At 39.5% G+C, this 14556-nt stretch overlaps 1 protein-coding gene across 3 annotated transcripts in view; it reads right to left on the minus strand.

The window, feature by feature from the left end:
- The window catches only part of DTHD1 (death domain containing 1), an 84630-nt gene that overhangs the window by 8426 nt on the left and 61648 nt on the right, over window positions 1-14556 (minus strand). For all 3 annotated transcript variants that reach the window (XM_020915737.2, XM_070452057.1, XM_070452056.1), the window contains one exon: window positions 3201-3258. In XM_020915737.2, the coding sequence (XP_020771396.2) occupies window positions 3201-3258 (58 nt within the window). The remainder of the gene's footprint in view (window positions 1-3200; window positions 3259-14556) is intronic.

The raw sequence follows: 14556 nt of genomic DNA on the forward strand, positions 1-14556 counted from the left end.
TTCCACCGCAGTGACTTTTCCACCATCCTCAAGTCTCAATCTCAGTCTTACTGTGTTTCACTTAGCCAGCGGCTCTTCCTCCTAACTTTCCCCAAAGCCGTTTGACCTGAGTTCTCGTATCTCACTTTCACTTCAAAATCACCTTCTTACAGAATCTAACTCCACCATGCTTGATGGGTGCCATCCCCACAGTGTTTTTCATCAAATAATTTCCCTTCACACCATTTCCTTAACCACTCTTCCATCAGGTTCTTTCCAGGCTTCCCACAAGCACCCGCAGGCTTTCCTTTTCCTTGTTTCTCCTACTATTTCTAGCTCCCAGCTATCTCTCTCCTTCCTTTTCCAGAAAACCTTTTTGTGCCAGAAATAAATTTGATGCCTTAAATCCATCAACATTAACTCTTTCCTAGGCCCTTGCTTTGGGGTTACATAGCCTCTTTTTTAAAAAAATTATTTTATTTAAGTATGGTTGATTTACAGTGATGTGTTAATTTCTTCTGTGCAGCAAAGTGACTTAGATATATATACATTATTTCTCATATTCTTTTCCATATAGTTTATCACAGGATATTGATATCTTCTTTTAAAACTCTGTTTAAGCTTTTCTTTCCAATCTTTCTAGAGCCCTCCTAGATACTACTTATAGCAGCTGAGTCTTAGTCTGCATTTCTCAAACTTCCACAGAGCATTTTACTCCTTCCCTTGGGTTCCATGGCCTGTCCTGATGTGCCTCTTTTCTCTCTCTTCCCTCTGTGCTGACTTCCTTCCTCCTAATTGTGCTGAATTACTGTTTCCTAGGTCAGGCCTCTTCTATTCCTGCCCCTCCCCTTGAAATTCACCAACTGCCATCACCATCGGCTCTATGTGAAATATCCCAGATCTAGTGTATCTTCATCTTTAACTCTGTTTTCCTAAATCCCAGTACAGGCACGCCTTATTTTCTTGTGCTTTGCTATATTGCCCTTCATGATTACTGCATCATTTGTTGTTGTTGTATGAAAACTGAAGATTTCTGGCAACTCTGGGTCAAGCAAATCTATGAGTGCCATTTTTCCAACATCTTTGCTCACTTAGCTCAGACGGTAAAGGATCATCTGCCTACAAAGGATCATCTGTAGGCTCATCTGCCTACAATGCGGGAGACCCAGGTTCAATTCATGGGTTGGGAAGATCCCCTGGAGAAGGAAATGGCAACCCACTCCAGTACTCTTGCCTGGAAGATCCCATGGACTGAGGATCCTGGTGGGCTACAGTCCATGGGTTTGCAAGAGTCAGACACAACTGAGCGACTTCACTTCACTTTGCTCATTTTGTGTCTCTGTCACATTTTGGTCATTCTCACAGTATTTCAGATTTTTTCATTATTTTATTTGGTATGGGGATCTGTGATCCGTGATCATTGATGTCACTATTGTAAAAAGATTATGACTTGCTGAAGGCTCAGAAAATGGTCAGCACTTTTTTAGCAGTGAAGTATTTTTAATGTATGTACATTAGTTTTTAGACATAATCCTATTGCACACTTAGACTACAGTATAATGTAAATGTAACTTTTATATGTACTAGGAAACCCAAAAATTCATGTGACTTTATCATGATATTTGCTTTATTGTGATGGTTTGAAACCAAACCCACACTCATCTGCAACATTCATCTCCCAGTTGTCTTTACCAGTTTATAGTACAGCCAATTTAAATTCCACATTACTAAAATTGAAATCAACTTTAGTTTTTCCCTCCCTCCCCCTGATCCTTTACTCTATTCACTGTCTTAGTAAATGGGACCACTCAGCTCAGTATACTAATACACGTAAGATTATCCCAGTTTCTTAAAGCCTATTATATCTTATCACCTATACTCAAGTTTAATGGCTCTAACTGTAATCATACCTCAGGTGTTTCTCCCACCTTAGAGTCTTATGGATTCTAACCTCATCTACCATCATCCTGCAGCAGTCCAGATGGCATTGGCCATGCAAGACCACATTGTATAACAATTTAGGACTCCCGGGTGCACTTAAGAAAGATCACTATACCCTTGTCCACTCTGGGGGTTGTTACCAGTGACAGTGGGAGAGCTTTTATTTGAACACCAAGTTCTTCAAAGTTAACATTATCAACCTGCTGGGTTTTCAGCTACAGCTATTGTTGTTTCACTGCTACTGCTGCTAAGTCACTTCAGTCGTGTCTGACTCTGTGTGACCCCATCCCTGGGATTCTCCAGGCAAGAACACTGGAGTGGGTTGCCATTTCCTTCTCCAATGCATAAAAGTGAAAAGTGAAAATGAAGTCGCTCAGTCATGTCTGACTCTTCGCGACCCCATGGACTGCAGCCTACCAGGCTCCTCCGTCCATGGGATTTTCCAGGCAAGAGCACTGGAGTGGGGTGCCATTGCCTTTTAGTGGGGATTTTTTGTTTGGTTTTTGGGTGTTTGGGTTTTCGTGTTTTCTTTTTGCTATATTTCCTGTTCTCACTGAAAATATCAATTTTATTGCCTCTGAGAGAGTGTATAATGCTAAGGATTATGCCCATCCTACTTACTTCTAATTTAACTAAGCAAAGCTTGTGAAGTTTTTATACAATCCCACAAAGAAAACCCCTAAACGAAACGTTATACCATCAGTTGGGAGACTGACTCAATAGTCAAGACACATTCACTGATACCTTTTGAAGACCTATAAACTGTCACAATAGTAATTATTAGCATCACAAAATGAATTGTTTCAGAGACTAAAATAGAACAAAAGTGTCAAATTCTGAAATATGTGTCAATGTTATGTAGCTGGATTAGGCATAACCACAATCAAATTTTATATTTCTCTTGTGGTTTCATACCTCTATATATACTTCTATTTAAAATCTATTTTAAGATTCAAAACCTAATAGTCAACATTTCAGAACAAACCACAGTAGTTTGTTTACCAAATAAAGCAATTACTAGTTACCTTTAGTTAAACAGTACTTAGTAGAATTCATATTTCTTATAGACTTTTTAATAAAAGTGTAACTACATCTCCATGTAAGAATTTTGTTCGTATGTGCATGACTTATAAAGGAAAACTCATTTATTTAGCTGATAAGAAATGATTATTTAGCACATTTTTGTTAATAGAAAAATTCTCTGTTGTTTTCTAAGAGTCACATAAAATATAAGAAGAAAAGAGCACCATCATAACGAGGACACAGCAAATATTCCTTACCGAGCGGATCTGTAGAAATTCTTTTGGTACTCTGTGGACGGTTGATTAATTTTTCATGCTTTGGGGAGAAAGGGACACAGAATAAGCAGAAGAAATCATTAATTTGTGAACAAGCTACACATAAAAAGTCCTTCTAAACTTCACCACTGTTTGGGAAAAGTCCTGAATTGCATGCCTTGCAAAATTACATTGTTTATTTGTGTCTGCACGCTCAGCAATTGCTTTCCCAAGATAAGGCAACATATATTAACACAAATCTTTCAGAAAATTTAAACTAGGAATACGCATATAAATATTATTATATCAGTTTAATTAACTCTGAATAAACACTTTCTAAACTAAAATTTAAAACTGTTAATACTAGCTAACAAAGAGCAAGCTGCCTCTATGCTATAAACATAATATTTAGTAAAAGCCCCTGTGGACCAGGCACCTTGCTCAACACTCAGCACCAGGCCTAGTACCTAGGGGGTACTCAAACATTAGTTTTTGTGAATAAATGAGTGAATCATGTGCAGATATATTGCTAAAAACAATCAAGTCTTTAAGCTAATATTATTCTGAAATCAACATTTTGTCAAGAATAAATCAAATATATAGTCATTACTTTTCTACACTGTCCACAGAATGGTTTGTTCCCAGTTAATATAGAATCAGGAAAAATAGCACAGGAGAGTAAGTAAAAATATGTAAGTTTGAAAACCTGTTCAGTGCTCTGGACAGTTTATTTCCATCCTCAGCCTCAGCTCTGAAATATGATTTAATAAAATGCACACACATGGCACGCATACCTCAGAAACCTGTACACAGATATTCATAGCAACTTTATTTGTAATAGCTAAAAACTGGAAATGTAAAATTTTTCACAACAGGTGAATGGCTAAAAAAACTATTGAACGTCCACAAGGTGGGATACAATTAAACAATAAAGAGGATAAGTCATTGATATATGCAACAACTTTCATGAACTTCAGAGTATTGTGCTGAGTGAAAAATTTCAATCTCAAAAGGTCATATATTCTGATTCCATTTATATCACATTGTTGACTTATAGAATTACAAAGATATAGAACAGATGGGTGATTTCCAGGGGTTAGGATGGTGGTAGATGATTATAAAAAAGATAATACAGGTAGGTCTTTGTAATGCTAGAACAATTGTATATCTTGAATGCAGTGGTTACACAAATCTACACATCTGATAAAACAGTAACAGTACTATATACACATGTTTTATTGATGTCAACTTCCTGGCTTTGATATTTTGCTATAGTTATGTAAGGTGCAACCACTGAGGAAAACTGGGTGAGAATATCTAGCACCTCGCTGTACTATATTTAGCAACTTCCTGTAAATCTATAATTATTTCAAAATAAAACTGATTTTTAAAAACTCTGCTCATAGCAATGATACAAGAATGATGTAGAGCTCTATATTAATGCATTGTAAACTGCTTCATTAAAAGCACTAATTTATTAAATCTGAATATAATATTTTCTAGGTATTCTTATCATGTATACTACATAGACATGTATATAAAACTTCCATTAAGGCATACAAGCAAGATGGTGGCATAGAAAATCCTGATCTAAAAATAGATTAAAGATCTGAATGTAAGATCTGAAATCATAAAAATCCTAGAGAAAAACATAGTCAGTAACGTTGTAGATCTCACTCCAAAGGAAAAGGAAAAGTAAAAATAAGCAAATTGGACTACATAAATTAAAAAAAAAAAAAAAACAACTTCTGAAGAGTTAAGGCAAACTGTTATCAAAATGAAAAAGCAACCTACTGAATGGGTGAAAATATTTATCTATGGGGTTAATATCTAAAACACATTTTAAAAACTCACATAACTCAATAACAAATAATTTAAAAATGGACAGAGAATCTGAACACTTTGCAAAGAAGACATAGAGATGGCTAACAGGCATGGAAAGATGTTCAACACTACTAATTATTAGGGAAATGTCAATCAGAATTACCATGAGATATTACTTGCAGAGTGGCTATTATTGAAAAGAGAAAAAATAACAAATGTTAGAGAGGATAGGAGAAAAGAAAACACTCATTGTTGTGGAACTGTAAATTGGTGCAACCACATAGAAAATAGTATGGACGTTCTTCAAAAATTAAGAATAGAACTACCATATTTCCACTTCTTGGTATCTATCTGAATAAAATAAAAACACCAAGTTGAAAAGATAGATGCACCCTTATGTTTATTGCAATATATTACAGTTGTCAGATATGGAAAAAACCTGTGTCCATCGAAAGGCGAATGGATAAAGAAGATACATTTTATATATGTACCCGAGGCTTCCTGGGTGGCTCCAGTGGTAAATAACCTGCCAGTTTTGATCTCTGGGTCAGGAATATCCCCTGGAGGAGGGCACGACAACCCACTCCAGTGCTCTTGCCTGGAGAATCCGCATGGACAGAAGAGGCTGGTAGGCTACAGTCCATGAGGTCACAAAAAGCTGGACATGACTGAATGACTTAGCATGCACAAATATATACAGTGAAATACTGTGCTGTGTGCTCAGACACTTAGTTGTGTCTGACTCTTTGAAACCCCTTGGACTGTAGCCCACCAGGCTCTTCTGTCCGTGGGTATTCTCCAGGCAAGAATACTGGAGTGGGTTCCCATGCCCTCCTTCAGGGGATCTCCCCAACCCAGGGATCAAACCCAGGTCTCCCACATCGCAGGCAGATTCTTTACCATCCGAACCACCAGGGAAATCCAAGAGTACAGTGAAATACTACTCAGCCATAAAAAAGAATGAAATTCTCCCACTTGTGACAACTTGGATGAACTTCACAGGTATTATGCTAAGTGAAATAAATCAGATGGAGAAAGACAAATACCATATGATTTCATTCATATATCCAATCTCAAAAGAAAAACCCAAAGGAACAAATAAAATAAACCCAAAGCAAACTCAGATGCAGGTATCAGAATTGTGGTTTCCAGAGGAGAAAGGTGCTAGAGGGGTTAGTGAAATGGGTGAAGGGGTGAACTGTACAAAGACAGATGGTAACTAGACTTGTAGTGGTGATCACTGGGTAATGTATACACATATTGAATTCTAATGCTGTACACTTGAAATTTAAATAATTTTAATAAACCTTACAGTAAGAAATTTTAATGGGAGGAGACTAAGAATCAACATAAGAACAATATAAATCCAAGAATATTGATACTGTAGCATTGCAAAAGAAGTGCACAGATTTTTGAGACATTAACTTTGTACTTAAAAAAATTGAGAAATGCCAGTTTATTTTATTTTTTTGCAGGCCCATAGAAATGCCAGTTTAAATCATGCAGCAGATTCTGTCATTTCCACCAATGGACATATGACCTGGATTGAGTCTAGGACAAGAGGTACACATTGGATTTTTTTCTTTATTGTGTGTAAACAATTTACCACCCACCCCTCCAGTCATTCTTTCTTCACAGATGGCTCATAGCACCTTGATGCACTGAGAGTGATTCTAGTGTTCAAGTATATATATTTTTTCACATATGTGAAAATTCAAGCCATGTTCTTTATCTGGAACCCAACTGCAGAAGCAGTGAATTGTGGATGCATGGGAAACCTCGGGTCTCTTATACTTTCAGGCACTATGCTGGTCTCCCATATATTCTCATCATTCAGGGATTTTCAAACACCCTTCTTATTCCTTCCCTCCCCCTTTCTTTCTTTTTTCTTTTCATTCCATTTTTTTTTCTGTGCCCTATTTTTGCCTTGCATACCACCTTTAAAATCTCACTGGTGCTCAGGGTCAGCTCCAACCCAAGCAGGGAAGCCAATGCTTGTCCTCCAGTGTCCACCCCACAGATTCTGTGTCTACACAGGGTTACCCGGATGCCTCCATTGTCAGGACTGACTCTAATTTTTCCCTACTTATCACTCTCCTCTTCTTCGCATCAAGAAGTGCTATTCTGTTGCATCTTGAGCACATCCTTTATTTTATCCAACATTATTTTCAGTGATGCACCTAAAAGTTTCCCTTCATTGTATCTTTTCACCACTCCAGAAACCAGCCATGATCATCAGTCTTGGCTCTGCTTATTAGACTACCATCTCTTTGAGGCCCAATAAAGTACCTTGTTCCTATATTAATTCTTCACCATACTTTGCATGGTATTGACACATACACATAGGGTAGTAACAACTATTTAACTTACGCGATACTTTCTCTTGACTTGAATGATCTCTTCCTTCATATCCTACCATGTTTTTAAGACCACTGATCATTTCCACCTCTTTTATCAACTACTCTGGTTCCTGCTTTCTTATTTGAGAATTTATGTGCTATCACTCAATTTATCTCTTAATGTCTTGTGCTGTCATCAGTGCCACTCATATACTGTTATTTGCATATGTTTGTTTTCCCTCCCCAGTTAGACTTGCAGTAATTTTTGCATCCTTTTATTTTCAATCAAATAATTACTTTTATTACCATAATAATATTGTCCCTCATGGTAAAGTTTTGACCTCAAGTAATTGTCAGGGCTGCTACTCAGATGAACTTATTGTTGGGTGATTTATGGAACCCTGAAGATGCCTGCTCCTTGTTCAGGTTAGGGCCCACTGCAGATAGTCTTCACTTTCCTTCCCTAGCGTCTCAAGGGCCTTTGCAAACACCTCTTTCATTTTACGTCCAGAATCCCCTGAAATGCCTCAAGGTATAATGTCAACTTGAACAGAATACTAGGAGCTCATCTCCTATTGAGGTCTTGACAAGGACTTTTCCATCTTTTAACATGGAAGTTTCCATGTCAAAAAAGCTGAGTTAGGCTATTAAAACAAATTGACCAGACTGATTACATCAGATAGTGTGCCACACAAAATTTAAATTTTCAACAAAACCCATATGTCCTTCTTAGGTCTTACACAGAAATTAAAGTCCCCAAATACAGACAATACCATCCTCTGCCCTTCTTCTGATTCATCAGTCTTAGCCAAGTCAACCATATTCACACTCCCTGTAAGAGTCTGGTCCCCTGTAACACTTCTTTAGCAGTTGCTATATGAAATCATCTTTCAAAAATAGCACAGCTCCTTTGGCAGGCACCTCCAGAACTACAGAAAACTCCAGCTTGGAGTCTCATGAGCCACACAACACAGCACAGACTCAACATTCCTGGGAGCTCTCTGGTCACACAAGAAAGAGCAAAGAAAAAACCACTACAACATTGTAAACTAATTAGCCTCCAACTAATAAAAATAAATGAAAAAAAAAAAAAAGAGCAAGCACCGCATAATTTAGAAATAGCTGAAAGCCCAGAAACAAATGTGGCTACTGCAAGATCCCTTACAGGAAGCTTGCATCTTCTCTTACTCCCGCAAGAGCCTTTATCACTAATTCGCATATGGGAGGGCATTTTCCAAACAAAAGTTACTTCCTCAAACAAAATTATTTAACAGTTAGTTACAACTCAAATTGAGGTCATTAACCACAGACCATAGCAGAACATTAGTGTAAGAGAGGACATTATGTAGACAGGGAGAAAATGAGGAAACAAAAGATTCTATGATTTCAGCGTCTTTAGGGTCTCAGCCAGTCTCCACTGCTTGACCAGGACCCATCAGACATAAAGGGCTGAAAAACAATAGCTTGTCTTTACCTGCCTGATTGGGTCAGCCCACATCTGTCTCTGTCATCTTTACCATCTCCTCTGCCTTCTCCTCCTCCTTGTACCTCTGGTCATTCTGCCCTTGACTCCATCGGTTGGATTCTGAAGATAATTCAGAGTGCTTTCCCCAAGGCTTTCCACCTGTGTTTTTTATTGGAAGAATTTATTGTCCATCTCCTACAACCTGATCCTGTCATGTCCACATGCTCTCCTATGTACTCCAGGGCAAGGCACAATAGCCTCCTGCACCTGACCAATGACTGGAAACAGAAACTGCTCGAAAAGTTCCTCAGGCTGCAACACTTCCACTTTCTCTGGTTCCTCTAGTTCCGTGATGCCCAAGAGCTGTATTTCCCCTGCTACTTCAGAACCACAGAATGGATGTGAGCACAGAAGCCGTGAAACATGGAGACCCAGAGGCCAACCGGCGCTCTCAGTGTCACCATCTCTTTCCCTACAGGACTGTGCCTCTGTTGAAATAAATCTCTAGGCCCAAGAAGGATCCCCACTCCTTTCCAGGATGCCACATCAGCAAAGCAAAACTTAGAAAACATTTATGTTCTCATAAATGTTCTGCTTGACCAGACATGCAGTGTATCCAGTCGGCCAGTCCATAAAAGCCAAGCCCTGTCCATGCCTTCTCATGTCCTTCAAGGGTGACTTTGTGGCCCCAGCCAATTGGATATTGTCTATTTGTCTTATCCTTGCTCTTTTTCTTTATCTTATAAATGTTTCTTACCTTTTGTTCCATTTTGTAGTTCTTTGAAAGGAGACCATCCACTTTGTAAAGTCTTAAACGAAGTTTACTCGTATCACTTAAGTTCTCTTTCAGTTCAGTTCAGTTCAGTTCAGTCGCTCAGTCGTGTCCGACTCTTTGCAACCCCATGAATCGCAGCACGCCAGGCCTCCCTGTCCATCACCAACTCCCAGAGTTTACTCAAACTCATGTCCATTGAGTCAGTGATGCCATCCAGCCATCTCATCCTCTCTCATCCCCTTCTCCTCCTGCCCTCAATTCCTCCCAGCATCAGGGTCTTTTCCGATGAGTCAGCTCTTCTCATGAGGTGGCCAAAGTACTGGAGTTTCAGCTTCAAGATCAGTCCTTCCAATGAACACCTAGGACCGATCTCCTTTAGGATGGACTGGTTGGATCTCCTTGCAGTCCAAGGGACTCTCAAGAGTCTTCTCCAACACCACAGTTCAAAAGCATCAATTCTACTGTGCTCAGCTTTCTTTATAGTCCAATTCTTACATCCATACATGACCACTGGAAAAACCATAGCCTTAACTAGATGGACCTTTGTTGGCAAAGTAATGTCTCTGCTTTTTAATATGCTATCTGGGTTGGTCATTACTTTCCTTCCAAGGAGTAAGTGTCTTGTAATTTCATGGCTGCAATCAGCATCTGCAGTGCAGCGATTTTGGAGCCCCCAAAAATAAAGTCTGACACTGCTTCCACTGTTTCCCCATCTATTTGCCATGAAGTGATGGGACCAGATGCCATGATCTTAGTTTTCTGAATGTTGAGCTTTAAGCCAACTTCTTCACTCTCCTCTTTCACTTTCATCAAGAGGCTCTTTAGTTCCTCTTCACTTTCTGTCATAAGGGTGGTATCATCTCCATATCCGAGGTTATTGATTTTTCTCCCAGCAATCTTGATTCCAGCTTGTGCTTCTTCCAGCTCAGCGTTTCTCATGATGTACTCTGCATATAAGTTAAATAAGCAGGGTGACAATATACAGCCTTGACGTACTCCTTTTCCTATTTGGAACCAGTCTGTTGTTCCATGTCGTCTTTAACCATTGTTAAATTTCTTTACAGTTCTACATTGGTATATCCTATTGTATCATTTTCTGTGTTTTCTTTTATATCAGTGCTTCTATGTACCACAGGGTTACTACACCATACCCTCAAGCCTCAATTCTTGATAGCTCTGGGGATTCTATGTGGACAGTTATGAAGATCGTTGTCACCACAAATTTAAAGTCTGTTGTTTCAGCTGGGGGCTGGGACTGCTCAGCAATGTTCTTAAATGTCCCTGAAGACCTCTTCCACCATTGCTTACAGAAACTATTGCACACATTTACCAGTCTTCGCGAGACTTCTACCTCATACTTGCCCAACACTCTCAGCAAGGGGCTTTCTCTTCTACTCACTGAGAAAAGAAGGCAGCGCTCTCAAACCATTGCCTTCATGAAAATGAATCTTGAGGAAAAGGCAAAAATTAGGCTCATACTTTGAATTGGTCTCAGATAAGGCCGCGTTTGTAACACAGATGGTTCTTATACTGAAGTATGGTGGCTCCAGTTAGAAAAACACCACTGAGTTGGACTTACATCAGTTATCAACTAGCATTCCAAATGTATCCCAGCAAATGCATGGATGAATGAAACACATATCTTTATCCAAGAAATGATAGAGATTTCCAATATCATGTCAGGGCCTTAATGAGATTCTGATTGCTTCTTACACAACTGATGCTATAGAGGTACAGTAAAAAAATTAATTTCTCAGTCAAAAATTGGCTCATAGGAGTTGCACAGATGACCTAACTCTGATGCACACCTCCTCACACAGAAACTCCAGCTCTGGCAAAGTCCTATCCAGGCATTTCTGGCCGTCTTCTGGGCTTTACTCTCTTGGTATCTCTTTACTCTCTTGGTACCATGTTCCACCAGGCTCAGCACAATGGTCAGCCAGGCAGCGCAACCATCAAAGCTCTTTTTGTCGGTGCAGCTGTTTCCCTTCCTGTGTATTTCATGGAGTCTCTCATGTGTCCTACCAGGCAGCGCCATGAGTGTCCTACCCACGCCACACTTTTGCTCCCAAGGTTTCACATAAGCACCGTTACGGCGTATCAGTGGTTACCGTGGGCTTGTTCTCTTGCGGCCCCACGACCATTCTGCTGGGCCCTTCAGCAGTGATACCATTCTAACCTGCTCCACATGAAACCCATCATCCCTCCTGCTTTTCTCCTGAGCAAAGCAGTTCTCCACCAGCGACCACTCAGCCCCCCTGGTATGTAAATTATGTGGTAAAATGTGATAGGATGAAGTAAGTGTCTCCATACCCCTTGGGTTCCTTGACATGACAGTAATATGAACTTTGCCCTGTCGTGTCACAGAGCTCAATTAAATATGTCTTCTCTTTTTAAATTAAAATCATTCCCCTTAGGACAAGGGGCTGAACTGAGGATCAGCTTTCATTAATAATTATAGTACTCTGTTCTCAACATCTGAGGGCCTCTATGCTTTAAATATATTTTAATATGTGACATATTTAACATAGAATATTTGGTATATATTTAGATGTCTTTAATAAAAATTATTTATATTCTAATATATATAAATATGGGGGGGGGAGCAAACACACTCTGAGTCACCTGCAAATAGAACTCTGTCAAGTCATACCTCATATTCAGTTATTTCAGATTCAGCAGTGAATACAGTCCAATTTCTTACTCCAGGGATCACTTCAGCTTCTATGCAAATGATCTTATGAATTGGATGAATCTCAGCACTTATTTATCAGGCTTGTCTGAAACTCTCAAAATTGAGCCCACTTCAGAGTTATTTACAAAGTGTGTTCTTCTGGGTTATCTCATCTGTCTTTCCCCAAAATGCTGTGAGGAAGATGAGGAGTTGGATGAAAGAGACTATCAAGGCTTAAAAGTAGTGAGGTCTTGTGGCTGAGACTTCAGAGTGAGGGAATTGTGGGCTCAGACCTCTCTGACGAACCCCAGAGCATATGCTTTCCTTAATACAAGGCTGCTTGAGCAGGAGGGCTCTTGGGTAAGACTGAGTCTAAACCTCGTTCTGTCGATTTTTGACCAAGTCAATTCATGCCTTGGATCCCTAAACTTTAAAATTTCTATCAGCATGTTGTCTCTGTCCTAGATGTGTAGTGAACTTTAAATGAAATACAATGTGTAACATACTTTAGATGAAATAAAATGGAATACTTTCATTGAATTCCTTGCAGAGTGTGTGCTCAGTAAGTCACTTAATTTTATCACACAATTCTTGATAGAACTAGAGTCTCATTTTGTGTCAGAAAGGTTTTGATACCTCTCAAATTCTAATACAATGAATGATTGTCCAAAGATCCATTTGTAGAGAACAGCAAATACCCTATATTAACACACGCATGTGGAATCTAGAAAATGGTATGGATGATCTGATTGGCAAAGCAGAAACAGAGACACATCAAATGGATACCAAAGGGAAGAGCGGTGGGATGAACTGGGGGACTGGGATTGACATATACACACTACTGATGCTATGTGTGAAATAAATAACTAATGAGAACCTACATGTAGCAGAGGGAACCCCACACTTCATTCTCTGTGGTGACCTCAGTGTGAAGGGAATCTAAAAAAGAGAGGATATATGTACACATCCAGCTGATTCACTTTGCTGTACAGTAGAAATTAATGCAATATTACAAAGCAACTCTACTCCAATAAAAATTAATTTAAAAAGACCCATTTGTAAATAAGGTAAATCCTATAACTTTATGTACAGCAAGGCATGCGTTCAGTGTTTCATGACATGATGGCATTGGAGACGGCCCCTCACCCTGCGGTCTCGTAGCCCACCTGGGCTCAGCAGGTGCTGACCAGCGAGTCTGATAGAAAGGAACTCAGAGTTTCCATCTTGGTCAGGACTCACCCTTATTATAATGTGCTTTCAGGAAGCTTACAAAGGCGCCATGGTTAAGTAAGGTAACCTCACGCTAGAAGTGTGTTAAATGAAGTGTCTAGTCACTCAGTTGTGTCCAACTCTTTGTGACCCCATGGACTGTAGCCTGCCAGGCTCCTCTGTCCGTGGATTTCTCCAGGCAAGAACACTAGAGTGGGTAACCATTTCCTTTTCCAGGGGATCTAGGAACATACACCAAGAAAACTAGAGTGAAAAATAAAGCAGTGGAAACACAGCCATTATAGGTTGGCTTCAGCACTGATTTATTTAGTAACACCATATCATCATTTTGCCTTCCATTCCAGCTTAAAATAACAAATGTGGGTAAAATTAGGGAATTCAACAAAGCTGTTGGTGAAGTTTCTGCCGGTTCACCACAATAACCCATAAGACCAAACTGAAAGTAAAAAAGAAGTCAGGAAAATTATAAATACTTACCATAATAAAACATATGTGAAAAATGGAAAGAGTGACATAAAAGGACATCTTTTGTACCTGAAGTAATATCCAATTTTTTTGTTTTTTAAATTTTACTTTATATTTGATTGATAGTGCTATGTTAGTTTCAGGTGTACGGTACACTGACTCAGTTATTTGCATGCTAAGTTACTTCAGTCGTGTCCAACTCTTTGCAACCCTATGGACCATAGCCTGCCAGGCTCCTCTGTCTATGGGACTCTCCGGGCAAGAATGCTGGAGTAGGTTGCCATGCTCTCCTCCAGGGGATCTTCCCAACCCAAGGATTGAACTCATGTCTCTTATGTCTCCTGTATTGGTAGGCAGGATCTTTACCAGTAGCGCTACCTGGGAAGCCCCCAATTATAACGTGCACTAATTTCAAGGGCACCTACAATAATTCAATTCAGTTCAGTTCCTCAGTCGTGTCCAACTCTTTCTGACCCCATGAACTGCAGCATGCCAGGCTTCCCTGTCCATCACCAACTCCTGGAGCTTACTCAAACTCATGTCCATCAAGTCAGTGATGCCATCCAACCATTTTCTCTGTGTCCCCT

This window comes from Odocoileus virginianus, chromosome 21, assembly GCF_023699985.2.
Source record: "Odocoileus virginianus isolate 20LAN1187 ecotype Illinois chromosome 21, Ovbor_1.2, whole genome shotgun sequence".
Taxonomy (NCBI): domain Eukaryota; kingdom Metazoa; phylum Chordata; class Mammalia; order Artiodactyla; family Cervidae; genus Odocoileus; species Odocoileus virginianus.